This window comes from Leucoraja erinacea, chromosome 5, assembly GCF_028641065.1.
Source record: "Leucoraja erinacea ecotype New England chromosome 5, Leri_hhj_1, whole genome shotgun sequence".
In the NCBI taxonomy this organism is placed as follows: Eukaryota; Metazoa; Chordata; class Chondrichthyes; order Rajiformes; family Rajidae; genus Leucoraja; species Leucoraja erinaceus.
In genome coordinates this window covers 76,418,701-76,445,302 of record NC_073381.1, presented here as the reverse complement: position 1 = coordinate 76,445,302, position 26,602 = coordinate 76,418,701, and the positions used below count along the sequence as shown (strand labels likewise).

At 42.6% G+C, this 26,602-nt stretch overlaps 1 protein-coding gene across 3 annotated transcripts; it reads right to left on the bottom strand.

Moving 5' to 3' along the window:
• On the bottom strand, positions 1–25,546 carry slc2a12 (solute carrier family 2 member 12). 3 transcript variants are annotated; one of them, XM_055635971.1, is made up of 6 exons: positions 24,603–25,546; positions 22,635–22,751; positions 19,754–21,055; positions 17,840–17,962; positions 12,969–13,101; positions 6,180–11,061 (listed from the first exon to the last, which is right to left on the bottom strand). In XM_055635971.1, exons 2-6 carry the CDS (start codon positions 22,729–22,731, stop codon positions 10,902–10,904), a joined length of 1,815 nt encoding a protein of 604 aa, XP_055491946.1. In that variant the 5' UTR covers positions 22,732–22,751; positions 24,603–25,546; the 3' UTR covers positions 6,180–10,901. The 3 variants fall into 3 exon arrangements, with proteins under 3 accessions (XP_055491945.1, XP_055491946.1, XP_055491944.1); XM_055635970.1 differs by lacking the exons at positions 22,635–22,751; positions 24,603–25,546 and adding an exon at positions 1–605 and having other exon boundaries at positions 10,985–11,061; positions 19,754–22,624; XM_055635969.1 differs by lacking the exons at positions 22,635–22,751; positions 24,603–25,546 and having other exon boundaries at positions 19,754–22,624.
• Positions 25,547–26,602: the final 1,056 nt, after the last annotated feature.

The window sequence follows — 26,602 nt, the reverse complement described above, 5'->3', positions numbered from 1 at the left end:
TTTCAACGATGATGATGATGATTGTTGAAGTCCACAACAATGATGGAGAAAGTATTGGGCTACATCCTCTGGTGAATGTTGACCACATAGTTTGTCCAATAGGCTAAATTTCAGTAATCTTTGTGCATATCTCAACTTTGCTCACGGAAGGTCCTCAAGCTCTCTCAGTCAACCACATCAATTTGGAAGCAAGTTAGTCCAGAATGATTAATGATTAAGTCACCTCTCAGTATTTTCCCTGATTTTCATTCACCCATAGGTTGCTATACTAAATAGACATCTTAATGTTTCTTCTCATGCTGCTGGTAGTCTCCAACACACTGGCCAGATATAGTGTATTTTGAAAAATAGTTTATGAAATCAATTTTCATAAAAATCTTGTTTAAAACCTTATGCTCTTCTTGTAGCTCCTTTTCCATTTGGCCTCTTGTGAGTTGTGTATTACCATGAAAGTATCCATCCCCATCATCGGTGTGCATCATCAGGATGCTTCTCTGTGACCAGGTACTTGGCAATGATGGACTAAGTAGTGTGCCTTAGGTTGTCCTGCAGAGCTGCAAAGTGCCAAGTCTAATCTTCCTCCATGTTCTCATATATATTTTCATCTAGGTGAAGAACAAAGTTGCAGAAATTAGTACGACAACTTTAATCAGCCTGTTTGCCTGAGTCAGAGGACATTGCTCATGTTAGTGTGGAGTGTCAAAAGCAAGAACTGCTTCATCTGCTACCTGTTCCACAGTGCCATTCCATTCTGCCACTTTACATTCTGCGGAGATTAACATAGAAACATAGAAACATAGAAATTAGGTGCAGGAGTAGGCCATTCGGCCCTTCGAGCCTGCACCGCCATTCAATATGATCATGGATGATCATCCAACTCAGTATCCCGTACCTGCCTTCTCTCCATACCCTCTGATCCCCTTAGCCACAAGGGCCACATCTAACTCCCTCTTAAATATAGCCAATGAACTGGCCTCGACTACCCTCTGCGGCAGAGAGTTCCAGAGATTCACCACTCTCCAGTGTGAAAAAAGTTTCTTCTCATCTCGGTTTTAAAGGATTTCCCCCTTATCCTTAAGCTGTGACCCCTTGTCCTGGACTTCCCCAACATCGGGAGCAATCTTCCTGCATCTAGCCTGTCCAACCCCTTAAGAATTTTGTAAGTTTCTATAAGATCCCCTCTCAATCTCCTAAATTCTAGAGAGTATAAACCAAGTCTATCCAGTCTTTCTTCATAAGACAGTCCTGACATCCCAGGAATCAGTCTGGTGAACCTTCTCTGCACTCCCTCTATGGCAATAATGTCCTTCCTCAGATTTGGAGACCAAAACTGTACGCAATACTCCAGGTGTGGTCTCACCAAGACCCTGTACAACTGCAGTAGAACCTCCCTGCGCCTATACTCAAATCCTTTTGCTATGAAAGCTAACATACCATTCGCTTTCTTCACTGCCTGCTGCACCTGCATGCCTACTTTCAATGACTGGTGTACCATGACACCCAGGTCTCGCTGCATCTCCCCTCTTCCTAGTCGGCCACCATTTAGATAATAGTCTGCTTTCCAGTTTTTGCCACCAAAATGGATAACCTCACATTTATCCACATTATATTGCATCTGCCAAACATTTGCCCACTCACCCAGCCTATCCAAGTCGCCTTGCAGTCTCCTAGCATCCTCCTCACAGCTAACACTGCCCCCCAGCTTAGTGTCATCCGCAAACTTGGAGATATTGCCTTCAATTCCCTCATCCAGATCATTAATATAAACCTGCATTCTCCTGTGGGCTCTTGTCTTCGCATAACACGTTTGTTTTTCCCTTCGATGCAACTGCAGTTTAAGTTATGAGTTATCTCCATTAGCTCAGAGATGGAAACCAGAGACATCACTGACTGCCTCTAAACCTCAAGATTCATAACAGTGACAGGCAATGGCAGCTTAAGAAAAGCATGCAAGTGCTAATGTTCTTGTATTGATAACTGATTAAAGTTATTAATTTGATTTAATTAGAAGTTTGTTTTGTCTACATTGACAGTGCTTGGGACACAGACATTGAACCTACCAAGGGACTAACAAGATGCCAGCTGTGGGAAATGGTTCACAGTCAAAAGTTTCTACTTCAAGCCCTGTTACACAAAACTGATTACATATTGGTCCTGGATTTTATCTCGATTAGAACTATTGTGTTACATGTTAGTTGGCAAGCCAAAATGAAAGCGTACCCATCATACGTAACCAATGGTTACCCTATTTACATATCTCCTTACCCAATCAGGATACTCGTGACTACATAAAGTAAAAAATCAGGAAGTCCAAGTTGGAATATTTAATTCAATGTAAAATCACGTCTAGATGTCATAACAGTGGGAAGGAGAGAGAAGGATTACGAGAGAGATAAAGAGAAAGAAAGCAAAAGTGAAACATCGAGTTGAGGATGATCCACTCTGAAGGTTCAGTTTTATAAAGACTTAGCATGGTAAATCCAAACTTATTTATGCCTCATTAACTGCTTTCTCAACCTGCCCTGCCTCTTTCAATGGTTTCTGTACCACGTATACCAGATGTCTGCTCCTCCACCCCATTTAGAACAATAGTCTTTATTTGGTACTATTTTCCCTCGTTCCTACTATCAAAATACATCGCCACACATTTCCTGAGTTAAACTGCTGCACATTTGCACATCCCACAACTTATTTACATTTTGCTGGAGGGACGCAGCATGTGTGGAGATAGAGAGATGGTTTTCAGTCGAGACACTATAACAGGACCGGGAGTGTCGAGGAAAGATAGGCAGTACAATGAGGTGAGAGGGAGCCATTAGAGGGTGATAGGTGGAACCAGGTGAGGAAGGGGCAGATGAGCTGATTAAACCGGGTGGGGGAACAGGAGGGGCCGAGTTGGGAGACAAAGGATAGTGGGTGATAAGTAGAGACATGGGGGGAACAGAAATGGGGCAGATTAAGCCTATGGTGGAGAAGAAGTGGAGGTAAAGACAGGCTGGAAGGTGATGAGGTAATAGAAGAAGCTACAGATGCTGGAATCTGATCAGTAAGGAAGTGTTAAGTGGAGCATGCTCAGAGAGGGATGTAAAGCAAATGGAACATTGGTGAAGGGGAACTGAGACCTTATTGCACCCCTCCTCCTCCCCCACCTGGTTCTACCTACTGCTTACCAGTCCCTACCTCTCATACTCACCTATATCTCCTTTACACTCTCAGTCCTGATACAGTGTATTGACCCGAAACATCGACCATCCCACTGCCTCCACAAATGCTGCCTGTCCTGTTGAGTTCTTCCAGCAATCTGTTTATGATCCAAAAACATATCGATCGCAGCAGGATATGAAAAGACAATAGACAACAGGTGCAGGAGTAGGCCATTTGGCCCTGCTTTAGCACTGCCATTCAATGTGATCCTGACTGTTGAATGGGTAGATGCACAGCGGATTAAGTTTAATGCAGAGAAATGTAAGGCGATGTTAAAAGGATCTTTCATAGAGAAATATTAAATCATAAAGTGTTTATATAGAGTAAAAAGAATGAAACTTTTTATAAAAATTGAAGTCAATAAGCAATGGTTATTGACAAAAAAAACAACATTTCAAGAGAAAAAAAATCTATGTTACAAATTTTTCTGATCCGCTCTTGTTGTAAGATGGAAACTGAAGCAGTAATACCTTTCCAATGGAACCCGATAAATAGGTTGAAGAAATAAACATTACAGTGATGCAGAGGGATGGAATAATGAATTAAAAAAATCACAACTGTCCCAATGGACTAAATGGCAGCCTTCTGTGCCTTTTATTCTAACAACCAATGATCAGTTGGTTTGATGCCATTCTTAGCGTTATAGTCAAAGTTACAGCTTGAAATCCCACTGATTTGGCGACTTAAATTGGGAGAGTGAATTACTGTTTGTTTACCTTGGGTTCAGTTAGGTTAATTATTGTCACGTGTACTGAGGTATTGTGAAAAGCGTTGCTTTACATGTTATCCAATCGATATTGGATTTTCAGAGATACGACTATATACAGATGAAAATAATTTCTGCTAACATATATAGCAATAGTATCTATTGAGAAACAATTTACAAACGAAAAATTGAGGCTGTAGTCCACAGGAAGGCAGTGATAATGTGAACAGAAAAACAAATATGCACAAGAGAAACAGAAACACATGTTTTATTAATCTTTTAAATTTTGGTGCACCTAGGGATTCTAAAATCACCAATGGTGTTATAAGATAATACAAATGTGTTACTGGTCATAACACTTCTGTGTGTTTGTAATATTAAGATGATTCCACACAGCATTCTTCAACAAAATTCAATGGACGAAGCCGTCTGACTGGTTCCAATTTTATTCCCATCACGGGCCAAGTAAGGTATAAAAAGAACTTCCACTCGACCTCGGTCTCAGTGAATTTTAGCATCATTGCTCTTCTGGGCAAATACCAGAGCGTTTACGTTCATAAATTGTGGTGTGAAAATAAATGGACAATTTAGTATAGTTTGTACTTTGAACTAATCTTCTGAAATTTGACCTCTTTAAAGCCACAGGAAATGAACTACCCCCCTGCCAGGAATCCTGCCTCCCAACTTTATCTCTAAGAAATTTACAATGCATTCCAAATTTTGAACAATAGTAATATTTTTCCAGAGGCTGCTCTTTTGGAACAACATTGTTCATGAAAATATAACTTTAAAAAAATGAACAACTTATTCTATTTGGCATCTACCACAAGTTGTGCCTTTACAAATGTTGTCCATGAAATAGATTCATCATGACCAGGGCAGATGTGGCATTATGACCAAACGTCTCATCAAGTTCAATGGAAGTGGGCAACATTGTTGGAGTGGCAATGGATAGTTTCTGGGGTAACATGCTCATGAACCTTGCAGCTCAGATGGGGAACAGACAGGGCAATGGGGTTCTCAATGAAGGGCATTTTGATGCCAAAACTGTTGTCTTTCGGATGAGGTATTGGAAGCTTCCCACACCCACCATGTACCCATCCACATTAACATACAAAATGGAAAAGTAAGGAACTGAACTCGAATAAGTTGAGATTGGAGGAACATCAACATATTTTGCTTGAACTTGAAACAATGGCTTGTTTCCTTTATCGTCATTACTTTTTTTGCATATCTTTCATTAATTTGTTCTATAACTCTCTCTCTCTATATCACCATCTATCTTTCTCATTTCCCTTTCTCCTGACTCTAGTCTGAAGAAGGGTCTTGACCCGAAACGTCATCCATTCCTTCTATCCTTCCTGTCCCGCTGAGTTACTCCAGCATTTTATGTCTATCAAATGAGTGGACGCTGTATGTCGCCAAGTACCTCTCAACTAACACCAGCAAAATCAGATAAATGGTCAATTATTCATAAACCTTTGTGTGAGTCGCACCTTGTGTTTGCCAGTAAAACTAGATTTCAAAAGTAACTTTTGGCTGAAAAGCACTGGCAGATGTGTTCCACGGCATCAAACACACTGTTTAAATGTAAATCTTTCTTTCTTTCACTTACCCCAAAAATGGAAAGAGCAAGATGATTGAGTTTCAAACCTTTGACTGGTGAAAAAGGATAAACAGTTTTCACTGACAGAAAGGAAAGCAAATAAACCGCAGCTGCTGTTACTCACAGGCCCACTCTCACTTGGCTCTCCATAACAGAAAAGCTGTCCAAGTTCAAAGGAAATCAGTCCAAAAGTGAATCTTTTGATAATTCATACTCCAATTTGTTTGAAAGTCTTTCTCAAATAAAAAACACTCATGAAATGTCACGTCAGTGGAAGTACTTTGTAGTGAAGGATTGCTACAGATGCTCAGCAGGCAGTGACACTCACTCGACTAGAGCGTGTAGCCACATCACCGTTGAAGTATGGTCATTTGAGGTGAAAGGATACTAAAATTATTCAATGAAATAAATCCACCCAAATATTGGAGACATTTTAATTTCTTGATTGTTTTAGTTTTGTGAGAACATTTTTCATTTGTCAAGAGAAAAATTGACAGCTTAAAGTATTTTGATCAATTTAATTGTTTTATCGGCAAACACGACAGATCAGTTTTAACTTTGGGGGTTCCCATTTTGAATGTTTCTGTAAATAGGGGTGACCTCTTATGTCGCTCTTCTAGGGAGATGCTAACTGCATTTCATTGTACACACTGCACAATGACAATTAAGTTGAATCTGAATCTGACCTCAAGGATGTTAATGGTGGTAAGAATGTTGAAAGTCAAGGGGTGATTGAGTATGGTTTGGGGGTTGATGTGGTTCCAGTCACTCTTTCTGGAAATGCTCACAGCTCAGCACAATGAGACATGAATGATACTTATCAGTTCAATACAGAAAGTGATCTTGAACTTGCTGCATAATGGTATAGACTGCTTCATTGCTTGTAGAACTAAACTCTATAAAATAGCAACAAGTATTCCCACTACTGACTATGGAGAAAGGGTCATTGATAAAACAACTGAAGACAGTTGGACTGAGGACACTGTCCTGTAGGACTAGTGTAATATTCTGTTGGGTCTGTGCTGAATAGCCTGAGTAGCCACAACCAACTTTCTTCCTGCCAGGTAAATCTTCTCGTGGAACATTTTTCACATTTTCTATTGACCAAGTTTTATTAAGGCTCTTTATTGATGATCCATGTTAAATTCTCTCAGGACCCTTTTTCAGGAGTCCGAAGGAGGGTCTCGACCCAAAACGTCACCTATTCCTTTTCTCAAGAGATGCTGCCTGACCATCTGAGCTACTCCAGCATTTTGTGTCTATTTTAAATTTGTCCACGATGTCTAGGGATCCATTCACAACTTACTGCAGATGTTAGTCTGTCCATACTTCAACTATGTAAAATGTCGAGTCAACTAGCCCAGGAAAAGCCCAACCATTCAGCAGTCTACTGATGAGTAAGAGTCTTAAATACCTTCAATTGTTTGTCTAAGAAATAATGGTAGACTGATAAATGGTTGGATTGGAAATGTTGCTTTTAGTAGTCGGCATTACATATCCGGGCTAATTTGTAATTTGGCAGAGATGTGGAAGCATCTGCTGAAACAGTTTAGTTTGAAACATTGTCAGTTCTGGAGTTCCTGCGCATTATATCTCGGAGTGTCCTAGGTTTCTGCTTGACAGTGCATTGAATTGTTTGATGACAGACATCCATGATGATGAGGAACTCAGTTGGAGATCAAAATGAAGCATTTACTGGGCACTTCAAGTGGACCTCTGTTGGTAGTTTCCTTTCATTTGATTTAATCCACATCTATGTTGAGATGACAAGCTAACTGTGAAGCTCCCAACCACATCAGATTGCTTAGATAATCAACCCATAAACCTACCTCCTGGGAAGGAATCAATTGTCCACTTGCTATCTGCTGTTAATACGAGGTGAGAAGGTTGCAGAGATGGAAATGATTGCATTTGAGAACGTTTAGGGTTGGGGGTTGCAGTTAAAAATGAACCAAATTTTATTGGTGAAGAAAGATTACAATAAAGTCAACACCACAATACATTTAAAAGCCATCATGCTTATCGGTCAGTCAAGCTTGCAATGATCTAGGTAGTTGCCAGGGAACGTGACACACTCGTATAACCTGAGGGCTATTCCTGTCAATAATGCCGAAAACCTTCAGAGCATGGTTCAGGTAACCCATCAGCTGAAAGACTTGTTCTAGCTGAGCAAACAGGGCCCGGTGCTCTACAGTTGAGCGCATTATAGATTCAGCAGATTAAACTCCACCAGGGAAGGCAATAACCATTAGTGTTGAATTCTTTGGCCCTTGCAAAAATGCACCTGAGCTCTCTGGACTGAGATAAGTGAGTTACGTTCTGCCAGAGAGCATATGCACTGAACAAATATAAGAATGCTGCCCAAGTGGATAGTTTAGTTTGGAGACCCTTTAGCACACTATTTTTCAGAAGGAACTGGAACAAGATGCTGGAAAATCGAAGGCAGAAAAAAAAGCTGAAGAAACTCAGCGGGTGAGGCAGCATCTTTGGAGTGAAAGAAATAGGCGATGTTTCGGGTCGAGACTCTTCGTCTGAAGAAAGGTCTCAACCTGAAACGTCGCCTATTTCCTTCGCTCCATAGATGCTGCCTCAGCTGCTGAGTTTCTCCAGCTTTTTTGTCTACCTTTATTTAGTGCATTTGCTTTGGGCAACAGAGTCATACAGGTACTCAATAAAAGCTTGAGAAACTCAGCGGGTGCAGCAGCATCTATGGAGGAAGGAAATGGGCAATGTTTCGTGCTGAAACCCTTCTTCAGAAGAAGGGTCTGAAGAAGGGTTTCGACCCGAAACGTTGCCTATTTCCTTCGCTCCATAGATGCTGCTGCACCCGCTGTGTTTCTCCAGCTTTTTTGTGTACCTTCGATTTGCCAGCATCTGCAGTTCCTTCTTAAACATAGAGTCATACAGCGTGGAAACAGGCCCTGAGGCCCAAGATGCCCACACCGACCAAGCAGTCCCATCTACACTACTCCCACTTGTCTGCTTTTGGCCCATATCCCTCTAAACCTTTCATATCCATGTACTGTACCTGTCCAAATGTCTTTTAAATTTTGTTATAGTACTTACCTCAATTACCTCCTCTGGCAGCTCGTTTCTTGAATCCACCACCTACTGTGTGAAAAGGTTCCTACTCAGGATCCCATTGAATGTTTCCTCTTTCACCCATAACGTATATCGTTCAGTTCCTGATTGTTTTATTCTGGGTAAAAGACTTGGTGCATCTACCCTATCTATTCCACTCAAGATCTTATACACCTCCATCATTTCACCCATCATCTTTCTGCGCTCCAAGGAATATAGTCCTAACCTGCCCAACCTCTCTCTATAGTTCAGACCCTCAAGTCCTAGTAACAACCTAGTAAATCTTCTCTGCTCTCTTTCCAACTTAACTATATCTTTTTTATCCAGTCTGAAGAAGGGTTTCGGCCCGAAACGTTGCCTATTTCCTTCGCTCCATAGATGCTGCTGCACCCGCTGAGTTTCTCCAGCTTTTTTGTGTAACCTATATCTTTTCTATAGCAGGTTGATCAAAACTAAACACAATACTCCACATTTGCCCTCACCAACATCTTGTATAATTGTCACATAACATCCTTCATATACTCAGCACACCACTGTTGACGGCCTATGTGCCAAAAAACCTCGACTACACACACTGCGATACTGGTGAGAAGGGCAAGGCAGTGCCTTTACCACCTCAGGCAGCTGAGGAAATTCATCCACTTTCATTTCACTGTACATCTTGTATGTGTATGTGACAAATAAAGTTGACTTGACTACCCTACCTGTGATACCACTTTCATGAAACTATGTAGCTGCACTTCTAAATCAATCTGTTCTACTATACTCTCCAGGACCCTGCCATGTACTATGATGGTCCTGAGCTAGTTTGACCCCAAAATACACCTCACACTTGTCTGCATTACACCCCATTAACCATTTCTCAGCCCACTTGCCCTACTGATCAAGATTGTGCTGTAATTTATGATAATTATCTTCCTATGATACCACCCACTTTTATTTCCCTTGCAAATTTAATCATGCCTCGTACATTACATCCAAATCATCGGTATAAACCACTAACATCAATGGGCCCAGCACCAATCCCTGAGGCGCACCACTATTCACAAGCCTCCAGCCCAAAAAACAACCTTCCAACATCACCCTCTGCTTCCTTCCATGAAGTCAATTATCTATCCAGTTAAGAGCCTGTCCCACAGGCATGTGACCTGCTTGCGGCAAGCGCGACCAAACCGGAAGCGGGAGCCGCATGGAGGTCGATTGATCCCCGTACAGGGCCGGTCCCAACAGCATGCGCCTGCATGTGGCGAGCGCAACCAAACCAGAAGCGGGGGCCGCGCGGAGGTCGAGTGAGTGACGTGAAGTTCGAGCGAAGTCCGCGCGTGACGTACGGCGTCAAGACGGGCGTACGGTGTCAAGACGCTGCATATGCTCATCGAGGCAGTGCGTACGGCGTTGAGGCGGCTGCGGGCCGGCAGGCCATTGCCGCGCGGAATTTTTGAACACGGTCGGGACGATGTCGGGACCAGCTCCGCACAACTCCATACGGCTCCGGCGATCGAAGTGGGACCGGCCCCGCGAGGCCGTACAGCTTAAGGGACCTCGTTAGGTCGTGCTTGCCGCATGGTGCCGCATGAAGTCGCATGCTCGTGGAACAGGCCCTTTAGCTAGCTCTCCCTGGATCCCATGCAATCTAAACTTCCAGAGCAGCCTACCATGCGGAACCTTAAGACATTTTCATGCGGAAACATATCTTTTTTTAAAACAAAATCAAGGTACAGGGATTTATGAGGATGTTGCCAGGACTCAAAGGCCTAAGCTATAGGAAGACGTTGGGCATGCTAAGATTTTATTCCTTGCAATGCATGAAGTTGAAGGGCGGTCTAATAGCGGTGCATACAATCATGAGGGGAACCAATAGAATGCATGCACAATCTTTTTCTCAAGGTAGAGAACTAGAGGGCTTAGGTTTAAAACAAGTGGAAAATTTAATAGGAACCTGAGGGAAACTATTTCACACAGAGGGTGGTGGGTATATGGGACAAGCTACCAGAAGAAGTCGTTGTGGCATGTACAATAACAACATTTAAAATACATTTGGATAGGCTGATGGATAGGAAATGTTTAGTGGGATATGGGCAAATTGAACTGGCTTAGATGGGGCATCTTGGTCAGCACGGACGATTTAGGATGAAGGGTCTATTTCTGTGCTGCACATGCCTATGACTGTCAACAAATACCATCTACCAATATTTGCAGGCCATTCCTTCAGAATAAATGAGAATTAATTGACAATTATGAATGAAAACAGAACATTATATTAGTGCAATATTACTTCAAAAGATATAAATTTTGAACTGTGTGTTACAAACTACTATCATCAAAATAGTTCTCCAAACCATCTGTGTGGTATTGGGTAGCAGTAGCCCAGATTAAGTGCTCACCACCTTTGTGTTCCCAACATCGTTCTGGGAGCAATTTCTTTATATGTTCAGTCAAACAGCAAGCTCCAGTTATATCGTACCTGAGAGATCATTAAAATTTCATGCTTGTGAGAATTCAAGTTGAAATTTAACCTTTCAGTCTTAAATAATTCTTCTCCCTTATATTAATATATGTATTCTGGGTGACAAACAAGGAAAAAGATTTTTCAATAGGTTACTTTTGTTTAAAGTAAGCCAGAGTGAAAGTATGTCACTCTGTTTAATTTTGGTTTAATTTTGCTAGCCCTTACTGTCTCCTCCACTTCCTTAACCCTCGAGCTGTCTCCTCCCACCCTCCTATCCGCCCGCCCTCGGGCTCCTCCTCCTCCCCTTTTCCTTCCTTCTTCCCCCCGCACCCCCCATCAGTCTGAAGAAGGGTTTCGGCCCGAAACGTTGCCTATTTCCTTCGCTCCATAGATGCTGCTGCACCCGCTGAGTTTCTCCAGCAATTTTGTGTACCTTCAGAGTGAAAGTATGTTGTCATGAACCCATTAACTGAAAATAGCTATGGATAGACTAACTTATACCAAAGAAGAATTATTTAAAGTATTATTTTCTAATGAGAATATAGCTTGTTATAATTATTAATACTTGCCTATGACAAGTGAAAAATTTAAAGCTTTACTGCACTGCCATCAGAATGGAAACAAACATTCCAAGATGATTCGGTGGGCGGCATGGTGGCGCAGTGGTAGAGTTGCTGCCTTACAGTGCCAGAGACCCAGGTTTGATTCTAACTACGGGTGCTGTCTGTATGGAATTTGTACGTCCTCCATGTGACCTGCGTAGGTTTTCTCGGGGCGTTCCGGTTTCCTCCTGCCGTCCAAAGACGTACAGGTTTGCAGGCTAATTGACTTGGTAAAATTGTGAATTGTCCCTAGTGTGTGTAGGATAGTGTTAGTATGCGGGGATCGCTGGTCGGCATGGACTCAACGTGGACTAAACTAAACAATGAGGGAGCAGCACTGATGGTAGCAGAGAACGCATCAGATGAGTTAGCTTCCCACCTGAGAAAATATGTGCTAAAGCAATGACCAGATCATATGTCTCTGGTCAGCCAAATTCATCTTCATTGCTATCAAGGCCACACTTTATTATTTCAAATGTGTTTCTTTTCTTTTTCACATATGCACGAGTGAATAACCAGCTCAGAACTAGGCTCCAAATAATCTGCTTTCTACAACTAATTTGCTAGCAAAGTTTAATTAACCATGCAGTCTAGAAAAGATATACTGAGAGATATACTGTGTGTATCAGGCAACTGAACGGTCCTCTCATTGGCTAGAGTACAGTCCTGACCTCCCATCTACCTCATTGGAGATCATTAAACTATCCTTAATCGGACTTTATCAGACTTCAATGTTATATTTTGCAATGAAGGTTGTCCCCTTTATCCTTTATCTGTGCACTGTGGACGGCTTAATTGTATTCATGTACAGTCTTTTCACTGACTGTTTAGTTTAGTTTAGAGATACAGCAGGGAAATAGCTTCGTCGGTCCACCGAGTCCACACCAACCAGCGATCCCCGTACACTAACACTAACCTGCAGACACTGGGGCCAATTAGCCTACAAACCTGTGTATCTTTGTAGTGTGGGAGGAAACCGGAGATCCTTAAGAAAACCCACGCAAAGTCACGGAGAAGAACGTACAAACTCCGTACAGTCAGCGCCCAGAGTCAGGATTGAACCCGGGTCTCTGTTGAAAGGCAACAGTACCGCTGCGCCACCGTGCCACCCTCAACAGCACACAAACAAAAGCTTTTCACTGTACCTTGGTATATACAACTATAATAAACTAAACTAAAGAGACGGTCATTACCCACTGTTATTGTGCTGCAAATGTTACTAACCTCTTATGTACCCGTGCAAAAAGTATCAGCCAATCCCAAGGCAGGTTTACATTTGCTGCTCTCAATTTACAAGTTTAGAATTTCATATCAACTTACCCTTTGGCTAGTTGTTCTGATATGTTCTCTAACGTCCGACCCTTAGTCTCAGGTATAAATAAAATGATAAAAATCAGCCCGCCAAAACTGAGCATGGCATAAATCAGAAACATCCACGTCAGCCCAACATAATCTGGAACAAATAAGCAATACAATTTACAAATACAAACAATACAAAGAATTACAATACTTTTAAAATTGCAATTAATCACACAAGAGTGACTGTTACGGTGTAAATTCACCTTTAACTTCTCTTTCAATTAGTTTTAACGGTAACTTGCAGTGTTTTTTTTTAAATCTTTTGAACAAATAATTAATTCATGCCAGTTAATGAATCTTTTATTGACAAGAGCATAAAACGTGGATCACTCAGCCCTTTGGATCCAATCCACCAAGCTTATGACTGACTTGTGTCACAGCTCCATTAACCTGCTAGTTCATCCTTAGCAGTTCATTATCCACAATAAATTGTTGTCAGTCTTGAGAGATCCATTTGAGCCAAACATCCACAGACTTTTGGGCGAGTTTGCTCAGTGAATAGTTGAGTAGGTTGGACTCAAGATTCCCTTCAAATGCAAATGAACTGATCCAACCTTTATAAATGCAGATGTTGGAAGTTTAGATTCAGTACTGTCTTATCATGGTTAAATGCCTCAAAGTACTTAAAATACTGAAATATTTTTTTAAAGTGCAAAGACAAATATTCTTCAGTGAGAAGCCAAGTGTGTCCCACACCAAAATTCACTGAATCAAGAGTTTGGAGATATTTCAATGGAAATATGATAGCGTTGCCTCGCGTTTCTAGTTCCCTGTCATACACAAAGTGCTGGAGGAACTCAGTGGATCAGGCAGAGGCTGGGGAAGGAATGGACAGGCATTAAGTTTTGGCATTAAGTCTAAAGAAGTGACCCGATACGCTGCCTGTCCATTCCCTTCCCAGATGCTGCCTGGCCCGTTGAGTTACCCCGGCACTTTGTGTTTTGCTCAAGATTCCAGTCTCTGCAGTTGTGTCTCCCTTTCATTCACATTTGTCTCTGTCAAGGCAAGACTTTTATTCACCATAAAGCGGATAAGGGGCCCTGCCTTGACATCTGGCTCACAAATTCATATGCAAACAAGAAAAACAACTAACTTCAAATAGCACTGGCTGGATTTCAGTGAATCAAAAAGTACTTTAGAGCAAATTGAGTAATATTTAAGGGAAATTATTATTCCCTTATTATAATTCAATGTACATGGTGGCCAATTTGCAGGCAGAAAGCTTCCACAGAAAGGGATCCAGCTACTCCATCTGGGCGACTGCAAAAGCATGGATTGAGATGCTGTGCACTTTCCACACATGATTTCCACAGATGCTGTGGCTGGACCTGCCACAATAACATGTTCTGAACTGATCGTAAAATTGTAATATTGAAGAATGATAATTCCCCCAGGGATTTTAAAAGTCAGTATTTCAAGGATCATGAAAGGAAGCATGAAGTGTTCTTTCCACACATCCATTCAGCTATTGACCAGAGGATTTTGGCTGATCAGGGTAAGCATTTAATGAGAAATGAAAGGAATGGTGCAGAGGGATTGTGGTGCTTCTCTGAATATTTGTCCATCTGCATATATTCTTGGCGTACCTTTGAAAGCCAAGAGCAGAAAATTTATATAATTGGAAATGCCAATTTTGTAATAAAATAACTTTGTGTCCCAGCTTATCTGACATTTACATTTGGCTCTGCACTTGGAGGGAAAAAAACATTTTTGGATCTTTCAGCCAAGATCTCATTTGGTAACATGAGCTGGACAGGAAAGTCAATCAGTTCCTCGCTACAAATCTACCGAGTTGTCACAATGGAATAAGCGTGATTTATCAAAGTACACCGTGTTCCGGATCTGTTAAAAAAAACAAACATTGATTTGTTATAACGATTCCTGAACGTTCAAAATATTAGTGTGCTGCTTTTCTTTTAGGGACATTAGACAATTCTAGATTTTGGTAAATATTACAAATATTGTGACTTGGTCAACCGACTAAATATTTAGTTGCAATTTAGTAAATCAGATGATCTAGTTATATTGGATATTATGTTTGCAGTAGAAACCTGGATTTTGTGAAGCTTTAATTGAAATGAAAAACGGACTATTTTATGCAAGAGTCTAAAGCAAATTTACAATTGCAATTTCAGACTCAGTCTGAAGATGGGTCCCAATCTGAAACGTCAGCTATCCCTGTTCTCCAGAGATGCTGCCTGACCCACTGAGGTACTGCAGCACTTTGTGTCTGTTGTAAAACCAGCATCTGCAGTTCCTTGTTTCTAATACATATGTCTTGTTTGGAGTGGAGAGTTAGTTTTGAAACTGAAATTACCTTAAAGTATGTTAACACAGAACATTGGAAACTACTGGGAACGTTTTATGGAGACACAAGAAACTAGATGCTGGAAACTTGAGCAAAAAACAAAGTGCTGGTGAAACTCAACAGGCCAGGCTGCATCTGTGGAGGGAATAGGACAGGCTGCATTAAGGAGTCGGGACCATTCATCATTCTGAAGAAGGCTTGCAAACCAAAATATACTGTCCAATTCCCTGCATAAATGCTGCCAGGTCTGCTGAGTTCCACCAGCACTTTGTTTTTGCTGGGAATGTTTTATGGTAAGTGGATGCTTTGAATATCATCTTCCAAAGTCCTCGTGGTTTTCTATTGTTCCTGTGGATTGGAGGATGGCAAATGTGATTTCACTATTTAAGAAAGGAGGGTGAGGAAAATCAGGGTAATACTGACCAATTAGCCTTTATCAATGGCGGGGAAAATGCTGGGATCTATAATGAAGGATGTCATTACATAACAGCTTGAAAAGTGTGGCAATATTTATCACTGAATCTACCGGTGTTCTCTGAGGATGTGACTGGTAAAATAGATAAGGAACAGCAGTGATGTATTTGTATTTTACGAAAATGTTCGATAAAGTTCCACACAAGAGATTAGCCAACAAGGTCAGAGCACATGCAAATTGGGAGTAATCTACAGGCATTGATTCAGAACTGGCTATTGGAAAGAAAGTAAAGAGTGGGAATACATTTGCTCCTTTTCCAACTGGTAGGCTGTGAATTTTGGGGTGCCATTGGAGTCAGTGCTTGTTCTCCAATATTCACAATCTTTATCATCTATGAGGGGACCGAATGTCATATTTTCAAGCTTGCTGACATACTTACTAAATTAAATGGAGACATGCAAACCTACACGTGCTGGAATTGTGAGCAAAACATAAAGTGTTAGTGGTACTCTGTGAAGGGAATGGACAGACGATGTTTGATTCGGGACCTTTCTTCAGACTGATTGGAGTGGAGGGAGGAGGGGGAAGAAAGCTGGAAAAGAGAAATGGGGTGGGAGAGCAACACCCTCCCAACCCTTTCTAATCTCCCCCGAGCCCTCCACCCCAATACACACACAATGTTCCTACCATCACCCCCCACCCAGTCACCCTCATCCTTTCCCCTCCTCCATACGCTCATCGAGTCTGGCATTTCCCTTTTATTCCCCCTTTCTCCTCCCCACCATATTCCTCCCTTCAGCTTTACATTTCAGACCTCCTCTTCTTCCCATATTTAACATCACTTGCCAGGTTTTGTCGACCTCACCTTTCTTTTCCTGCATTCTCTCTCCCCCACACGTCCACTCCAATCAGACTAAAGAAGGGGCCTGATACAAGACATCATCTGTCCATTCTCTCAACAGATGCTGCTGGATCCGCTTAGTTCCTCCCAAGCTTTGTTTTTTGCTAAACTAGACAGAAATGTACTTGAAGAGCAGGAAGCAAGGAGGTTTGTCCATATTAAATATTACGATATTTGAGGGTGATAAATATTGAAGGATTGGCACCTTAAATATCCAGGGACAGATAAGGCATGCTCCACACTCTGAAAAACATTAAGGAAGGAAATAGACAAGGCTCCAAGCACTATTTTCCAAACTTCGCTGGAATCAGGCTTTGTGCTGGAGGACTGGAAGATCACTCTTGTTGTATCGTAAGAAGGGAGAAAGGGATCTGAAGATTGAAACGAGCGAGAGAATTCATATAAAAATAATCTTGAGGCACTTTACCACACTATTTAGATTTATTGCCGCTCGGCTTAGGAGGTTTGGCATGTCCCCAACAACCCCCATCAACCTCTACAGATGCGCCGCAGAAAGCACTTTATCAGGATACATCACAGCTTGGTTTGGGAACAGCTCCATTTCCCTGCAACAATGCTGTGGGAACTGATCAGCTTGGTTTGGGAATACCGTAAGAAATTGCAGCGAATTGTGGACGCAGCCCAGACCATCACACAAACCAACCTCCCTTCCATCGGGCAAAAGGGAGAGAAGTTTGAAAATGCACACCTCCAGAATGGGGGACAGTTTCTTCCCAGCTGTTCTCAGGCAACTGAACCATCCTGCTGTCCTGAACTACTATCTACTTCATTGGGGACCCTGGGTCTACTGGCTTTACCTTGCACTAAACGTTATTCCCTTATCTGTACACTGTGAATGGCTCGATTGGAATGATGTATTGTATTTCCGCTGACTGGTTAGCATGCAACAAAAGCATTTCACTGTACATCAGTGGTACAAATGACAATAAACTAAAAACTGAAAAAGTGAACTATTTTCATTGCACTCAATCTAATGCTTTTGTTTTTGTTGATTCTTCACTAGGAAAACAGCATTGGTCTAGTCCTCAATGATAGAGGGATGAGCAGTCAAGGACACTACATACACACAATTCCATTTTGTTAGTCTGGGGAAGTGATTTGCAAAACATTACAATTCAAATTTTAAACTGTAACACTTATTGTCTACGTTATAATCTCAAGCCATCTGATAATTAACTTTTCTTTACCTGTCATGGACAAAAAGGTTAGAGCAATAACCAGGTTCAAACACCAATTCAAGCTTCCTATGAAAGCTACAGCTCTGCCTTTTATCCCAAGTGGAAATAGTTCACTCAGCAGTACCCACACCACTGTAATTAAAGAGAAAAAACTTTAAATACTGTTTATAGGCAATCATTTTACAAATTTAACAGCGGATCATGTTAGCATGAGTGTAAAGGCTCAGCAGATTCCAAACCTTCGGTGCAAATGGAGCACAATTCATAATCACGACAATGAGGTCAACGTTATATTACAATACATTTAACCAACTAAAGAACTCTAACTCTAAACCCTAATTCTGGAAGGCTTAGGAAGTTTGGCATGTCCCCAATAGACTTCTGATCGACATCCACTATAAACCCACTGACTCCCATGGCTATCTGGACTACACTTCTTCCCACCCTGCTTCCTGTAAGGACTCCATCTCCTACTCCCAATTCCTCTGTCTATGCCGCATCTGCTCCCAGGATGAGGTGTTCCAAACCAGGGCATCGGAAATGTCCTCATTCTTCAGGGAACGGGGGTTCCTCTTCCCTACTATAAATGAGGCTCTCACCAGGGTCTCTTCAATACCCCGCAACACTGCTCTCTCTCCCCATCCCCCCCACTCGGAACAAGGGCAGAGTTCCCCTAGTCCTCACCTTTCACCCCACCAGCCGTCACATACAACAAATAGTCCTCCGTCATTTTCGCCACCTCCAACGTGATCCCACCACTTGCCACATCTTCCCATCTCCTCCCCTGGTGGCTTTCCGCAAAGACCGCTCCCTCCGTAACTCCCTGGTCAATTCCTCCCTTCACACCCGTACCGCCCCCTCCCCGGGCACTTTCCCTTGCAAACATAAGAGATGCTACACTTGTCGCTTTACCTCCCCCCTCGACTCCATTCAAGGTTCCAAGCAGTCGTTCCAGGTGCGACAAAGGTTCACCTGTATCTCCTCTCCTCCAACCTCATCTATCGCATCCGCTGCTCTAGATGTCAGCTGATCTACATCGGTGAGACCAAGCGTAGGCTTGGCGATCATTTTGTCGAACACCTCCGCTCGGTCCGCATTAACCAACCTAATCTCCCTGTGGCTCAGCACTTCAACTCCCCCTCCCATTCCGAATCCAACCTTTCTGCCCTGGGCCTCCTCCATGGCCAGATTGAGCACCACCGGAAATTGGAGGAGCAGCACCTCACCTTGGGCAGTTTGCACCCTAGCGGCATAAACATTGACTTCTCCAATTTCCGGTAGCCCTTGCTGTCTCCTCCCTTCTCAGCTCTCCCTCAGCCCTCGGGCTCCTCCTCTTCCTTTCTCCTTTCTTCTCCCCACCCCACCCCACCACCACCCTACATCAGTCTGAAGAAGGGTTTCGGCCCGAAACGTTGCCTATTTCCTTCGCTCCATAGATGCTGCCTCACCCGCTGAGTTTCTCCAGCACTTTTGTCTCCCTTCTATTGACTCCATGTATACCTCATGTTGCCTTGGCAAGGCCAGCAGCATAATCAAGGAGCAGTCCCACTGGCCACTCCCTTTTCACTCCTTTCCCAACAGGCGTGAAAACACACACCTCAAGATTCAGGGATAATTTCTTCCCAGCTGTTATCAGGGAACTGAATCATCCTACCACATCTACCTCTATCGTGACCTTTGCATTATCTTTGATTGGACTTTGCTGGCTTTTCCTTGCACTAAACATTATTAGCTTATAAACTGTAAATGGCTCAACTGTAATCATGCATTGTCTTTCTGCTTACTGGATAGCACGCAACAAACGCTTTTCACTGTACCTGATACAAAACATGACAATAAACTAAACGGAACTGAGATTACAGTTTATCAATTTCCTATCCAAAGTATCATCCATGCAAGATTAATTTTGACAGTGATATTTACCTGGTCCAAAACTTATTGAATAGGCAGCAATATATGTAAGGAGGAAAGCAAGGGACAGCCATTTCAACAAAGGAGAGACTTGTTCCGTCCCATCTCTATTCTTCACAGACGTTGTTGTATTTCCCATGTTATTTTGTTCCATAATTGAAGAGTTTCTAATTTCAGATGAACCAACATGTGCCTTTGATGCAAAGACAGTGGGAGTTGTTGAAATATATCCAGGCATTGAATATGTGACATTATTTTGCTGATGATAAGTATAATTGGGTGTATGGCAGACATCCCTGAGTTGCAATGGAATTTCATGCACTACCATTGCCAGAAAAATCAACATTACAATCATACCAATACTTCCAATGTAAAGAAATGCTTTGCGTCCTATTCGATCGATGAGGAACATTGTTGTAACTGTGCCAAGCACTTTCACCAGCCCTACACTTATTGAAGCTAAGGTTGCCGTTTTATCACTTGCAAACCCAACGGATCTTAAGATAGTTGATGCATAATATAAAACGTTTGGTTGGCCTGAAGCTTGCAAGAATATAACCAAACCAAATCCTATGCCCACTCGTCGCCTTATGTTTTCCTTTGTCCGAAATATGTCCAGAAATGTATAATTGCTTTCATTGCTCAAGGAAGATTTGATGGTTGTTATTTCATCGGCAACATTGGAATAGGATCTGATTTTCATTAGGATGAGACTTGCCTTTTCATCATAGCCTTTCTTAATCATAAAGCGAGGGCTTGATGGGAGAAAGAACACACCAATGAGTTGCAGCACAGCTGGAATGAGATTAATACCAAACATCCATCGCCAACCATTCGAGATGTTAGCGAACGCATAATTAACAACATATGCCAACAAAACTCCAGTAACAATCTGGAATTCAATCATAGCAACCAACATTCCTCTTTTGTTGAATGGTGCAATCTCTGACAGATAAATGCATGCTGAAAATACACCCGAGGTTGTAGCGATTCCCACAATGATGCGACCCAGAATGAGTATTGGGTAGGACATAGAGGAAGACATAATGACATTGCCAATTACAAAACAGGAAGTTGTTAGAACGATTCCTATCCTTCTTTCCCATCGATCAATCATGTAACCACCAGCAATGGAACCCATTGTGCCTCCAATTAAGATTGCACTGACAAGTAATTCTTGCATCCTGCAGGTAAGCTGGTAATCGATGGTCAGTTGCAGAAGCGCTCCCGAAATGTTTGCAAGCTCATAGCCAAAGATAAGTCCACTTATGGAAGCAATTACAGATGCAGAAAGGAGGGCAAAGTTGAATGATCCTAGAAAAAAAGACAAGTCATTGACAAAACATAAGGCAGTCAAAACTGGGATAATTAATCCAAACAGAGAGGACTTATTTAATGCCTTCTCAATAGACAATAGACAATAGACAATAGACAATAGGTGCAGGAGTGGCCATTCGGCCCTTCGAGCCAGCACCGCCATTCAATGTGATCATGGCTGATCATCCCCAATCAGTAGCCCATTCCTGCCTTCTCCCCATATCCCCTGACTCTGCTATTTTTAAGAGCCCTATCTAGCTCTCTCTTGAAAGCATCCAGAGAACCTGCCTCTACTGCCCTCTGAGGCAGAGAATTCCACAGACTCACGACTCTCTGTGAGAAAAAGTGTTTCCTCGTCTACGTTCTAAATGGTTTACTTCTTATTCTTAAACTAACTGTGGCCCCTGGTCACGTCAATTCGTTTGGACCTCAAGGGGTCCAAATGACAAATAAATTGTATCTTGTATCTTGGTTCTGGACTCCCCCAACATCTGGAACATGTTTCCTGCCTCTAGTGCGTCCAAGCCCTTAACAATCTTATATTTTTCAATGAGATCCCTCTCATCCTTCTAAACTCCATAGTGTACAAGCCCAGTTGCTCCATTCTCTCAGCATATGACAGTCCAGCCATCCCGGGAATTAACCTTGTAAACCTACACAGCACACCCTCAGTAGCAATAATGTCCTTCCTCAAATTAAGGGACCAAAACTGCACACAATACTCCAGGTGTGGTCTCACTAGGGCTCTGTACAACTGCAGAAGGACCTCTTTGCTCCTATATTTGATTCCTCTTTTTATAAAGGCCAACATGCCATTCGCTTTCGTCACTGCCTGCTGTACCTGCATGCATACTTTCATAGACTGATGTACAAGGACCCCTAGATCCTTGTACATCCCCTTTTCCCAACTTGACGATAAACGATAACAATAATAAAACTGATCATTTATATTGGTAAAGCAATTTATGTATGCCAATGTATAGTACTCAATGTAATTGCATGATAATTGATGATAAATACATTATTTCAAAATGAATTAGGTTTCTACCCAAATCTAGGTACTTTGAACATGCATTACTTTTAGACTTGAGAGATTAGACAATAGGAAATGTAGGAAATCTTTGGGTAAGATTAGTTTGTCTATAGATGAGATTAAGAAGAGCCTGGGCAGCATGATGGCTCAGTAGTAGAGTTGCTGCCTCAGTGGCAGAGACCCGGGTTAAATCCTGACTCCGTGCTTATCTGTATGGAGTGTCTACATTCTCCCCGTGACCTGCGTAGGTTTTCTCCGGGATCTCCAGTTTCCTCCCACACTCCAAAGACGTACAGGTTGGAAGATTAATTAGTTTGGTATAATTGTAAATTGTCCCTAGTGTGTGTAGGATAGTGCTGGTGTACAGGATCACTGGTTGACGCAGACTCAGTGGGTTGAAGGGCCTGTTTCCGCGCTGTATCTCTAAACCAAACTAAACTAAACTAAACTAGGAGTGGGCGAAGGGATGTATGTTTGGGTCAGTAAAGAGAAAAATAGCAAGTTAATAGGACGATTTTAAGGAATGTACTATTAAATTCATACCTTTCTGAGGCAGAGGCAGGTCAGGTTGAGGAAATTCAAGATCATTTTGATTCTCGATTGACTTGGCCACAATTTCCAATTCAAATTCTGGCTCCATGTTCTCTGCTACAATTTGCTCTGAAGAACAGAATTAAAGATATGCTTCTTTATCTGCCTATACAGAGGCACAATGTAAAAATATGAAATGCATCTTCCTGACATCATGGAGAAGCTTCAGACCACCAAAATCAGGCAAATGGCATTGCTTCAAAAGCAGTTTGCACCCAGAATTATTTGATTATCTGAGGGAATTTGATATTGCAAATATCTTCTGTTTCCCCGTTATAAATGCTCTTAATTCAATGCATCCAAAATTGGCAGATGTTTTCTTAATCTCTGCCCATAAAGAAGTGGATGTAGTCCAGACCGTCCCAAAAACCAGCCACCCTTCCGTGGTCGCCTTCTGCACCATCATGCATCAGCAAGGCTGCCAGCATAATCAAGGATCAAATCAATCCCCCTTCTCCCCTCTCCAACAGGCAAGAGGTACGGACGTTTGAAACTGCATTCTTCCACATTCAGGAACAGTTTCTTCGCAGCTGTTATCAGGCAACTGAACGGTCCTCTCATCAGCTAGCGTGCGGGTCCTGAACTTCCCATCTACCTCATTGGAGATCTTCGAACTATCTTTAGTTGCACTTTATCGTACTTGTTATTGTATATCTGTGCACTGAAGGCTGCATCCTTTACCCTTTTTCTGTGTACAGTGGATGACTAGATTATATTGGTGTTCTATCTTTGACTGGATAGCACGCAAACAAAAGCTTTTCACTGTACCTCGGTACACGTGACAATAATCAACTAAATAAAACTAAACAGTAGTTAAACCATTTCTTCAGGAGAACTGCCACATTATTTCCATGACATAATTTCAAGTTTGTTTTTACACAGCGCACAGAATGGCCCTTCCCAGGATGTGCTACGGCGGCAGCAGAAATCCCCTGGGATATGCCAAGGAGCCCAACATGACAGAGCCCAACAAGAGTGGGCCGCCGAGGACGAGAACGAGAATGAGGACTGTGAACATGTTTGGATCTGGGGCCTGCCAATCTGCAGGCCTGGTTCCCCGCTATGAAGGACCCAGCAGGCCGCAGCTGACTGTGGGGGAAGTTAGGAAGCTGCCGAAGACTGGGGAGTCGAGGAGGACAGAGCCGCTAGTGATAATAGACACGAGGAGTCGGCTGGTAGGAGAGGGACCGGGGGTATTGCCTCCAATGCCTTCAAGCTCGGCTGCAGGTGAAGCCTCTTGAGAATCAAAGGTGGGCGGGCAAGGAAAGGGACGTTGGTTCATGGGCTGGGCTGACCCGAAGCATCACCCATTTCTTCTCTCCAGAGATGCCGCCTGTCCCGCTGAGTTACTCCAGCATTCCGAGTCTATCTTTAGTTTAAACCACCATCTGCAGTTCCTTCCACCAAAAATAAATGTTGTGTTGTTCTTTAAGCAACCTTTGTAGTTTTTCTGTGGTATCCACGTGTCGATATCAACTGAAACAGAAACATGCAATGGAAGGCATAGAATTGTGATTTGCATTTAAGGGGTACCGTGCATTTATTTATTTTTAAACTTGAAATATTGCATTCCACCTGCCTTAGGAGTGAAAGGAACACCAAAGTATTTCACCTCCCAAGCGTCAACTGTACAGCGCTCATTTTTCATACATAATGCACACTTAGGAGCTGGATTTCACCTCTGTAAATCATTAACTCTGCTTCTCTATCCCATGACCTCTGGTTAAAAATAAGAGATTCTGCTGCTTTCTTACGTACAGCTTAAATATAAAGCCCTGTCTTTGGTCCTAACCACACCCACCAAAATAGTTTGCTTCTCTCAAACTGCATTTTATTTCTTCCTCATTTACTGACAGCAACGCAATGAGGTTGTAGTTCAACCATAACAAATCAATCAGTTACTACAATGAAATTCTTTACCTGTAGGTCACCTCATCTCCTTGCTGTTCAGGAGTTTAGAAGAAGGCACTGTTACCTGAGCACTGCAATATGTCCGCCGTAAGTAAACTGATTTAAATTTGAAAGATATTATAATTTCAACCAAGATTTTACAGGCTCTCACACTTCCTGCTTAGATTGAGCGTAGATTACATTGGGCACCGAGCCACCTTTGTTGCTACAGCTACTGTACCTTGCACTAACTACATCAAAAGGAGAAATGCAAAACAAGGAGAGGCTAAAATAAATGACGTTAAGAGAACTTGCCGGCTTAAGAGCAAACTTTCCTCATTGAGAGCTGCAGGGTCGAATCTCATACAGCATCCAGCAGATGGGCAAAAGTAGAAGCAATGATCTAGGACATAGAGAGAACACGTAATTACACATTAATGGAAAATCATGTGGAGTGTACAATGATTGACCTCAACAATAGCTGAAGAGGGTGGGAGAGGGACCTTGGTTCGCGGAACGACCAGAATGGAGGCACGGCTGCAATGGGCCTTTGTGGCCTGCTGCAGAAGGTCATCAACTCGGTGAAAGACGCTCCTTGGTCTGCCCGAGCGTTGTTTACCACCCAGCGGAGTGAGATGTCCGTCGGGGAATGTTGCCAACTGGCCTGCTGCAGACTGCAGGAGTACGTGCTGAGGGATGCACTGAAGCTCGATGCAGCCAACGCCAAGGCTCGGTGGGGGAGGACCACAGTCTAGGTTCCTTCTGCTGCTGGACATTGGGTGGAGACGCCCCTCAAAATAAGGGAAGGGATTCCACGCCAGTGGGCCACATGAGTGGCAAGGGTGGGGGATAAATTTGTGAAATTTGTGCAATGTATGTAGACTGTATGGAATATTTTGTATAGTCTCTGAAAATGTTGGATGAATTTTTTTGCACGGTTCATGTATTGTATATATTTATTACCAGAATAAAGTCTATTTTGAAATTTTAAAAAAAAAGCTGGGACTGAAAAATGATGCCAAAGTGGCACCTCTTGCATATGGACATTCTGTACATTCTGCACTAACCAGGGGGATTGGGTTTACGTTCAAGGATACTCTTGCTGATCTGTGTGCAAAAGAGGTATTTCACTGTACCTTGGTACACGTGGCAATCAATAAACCCTTGAACCATTAATGATGGCCCCATTCTTACCCAGCCAATGTTTAAAGCTCTACCCATCAGTGCCGACCTTAAGCCAATTGGACCGATCGCTCCCAATTGGGCCCCACGCCTAAGGGGGCCCCGCGCTAATTCTCAGTATTTCGTACGGAAATACAAATTCGCGTTGTTAAATACAGATTTAAAAAAAAAAACATTTGCCTTGTTAAATACGGATTATTAAAAAAATTGAACATGGATAAAAACCGCTGCACCGGCCATCAGACAAAAACGATTTGTTCACTACCACTGTTAGCACTTGTTAACAGCCAGTAGTTAACACATAATTGTTAGCCAAGAAAGATAGATCAAGAACAATGTTGCTGTACTGAAGAAAAGCCAAGTCTATCCCTCATTCCTAGCAGCTGATGGGAAGCAGCTGTAAAGTGGGAAGCAGCTGTAAAAGGACAGTGCTGCTGGGGGGGAGTTCCTTTCACAGCGTGTGGGGAGTCTGGCCAGAGCCAGGGGTAAAGTTGCGGGGAGGGCAGGAGCGTTGAGAAGGAGGGGGGCGAGAATCATGCCAGCATCCAGCTCAAGGGCGGGTCAGCAGGCGATGGATAACAGGACAGCGGGCGGTGGAGCTTACTCAATATGTCAGTGCGAGTAACCTCAATTGGTCCCTTGTTCACGCTCACATAGAATGGCTCTGGGAAGAGCTCCTGATGGAGAGGATGCTCCATCACGATACGCTACAGCAAAAGGAGCTTTATATTCGAGGGTCTCCTCAGGAGACTCTGGCAGCACCTATAGAAGGACTGCATGATATCTCCCTCTTGGAGGAAGTGAACATACGGAATCAGTTTGTTCTGACTCGGAGATCGAAGGTATAG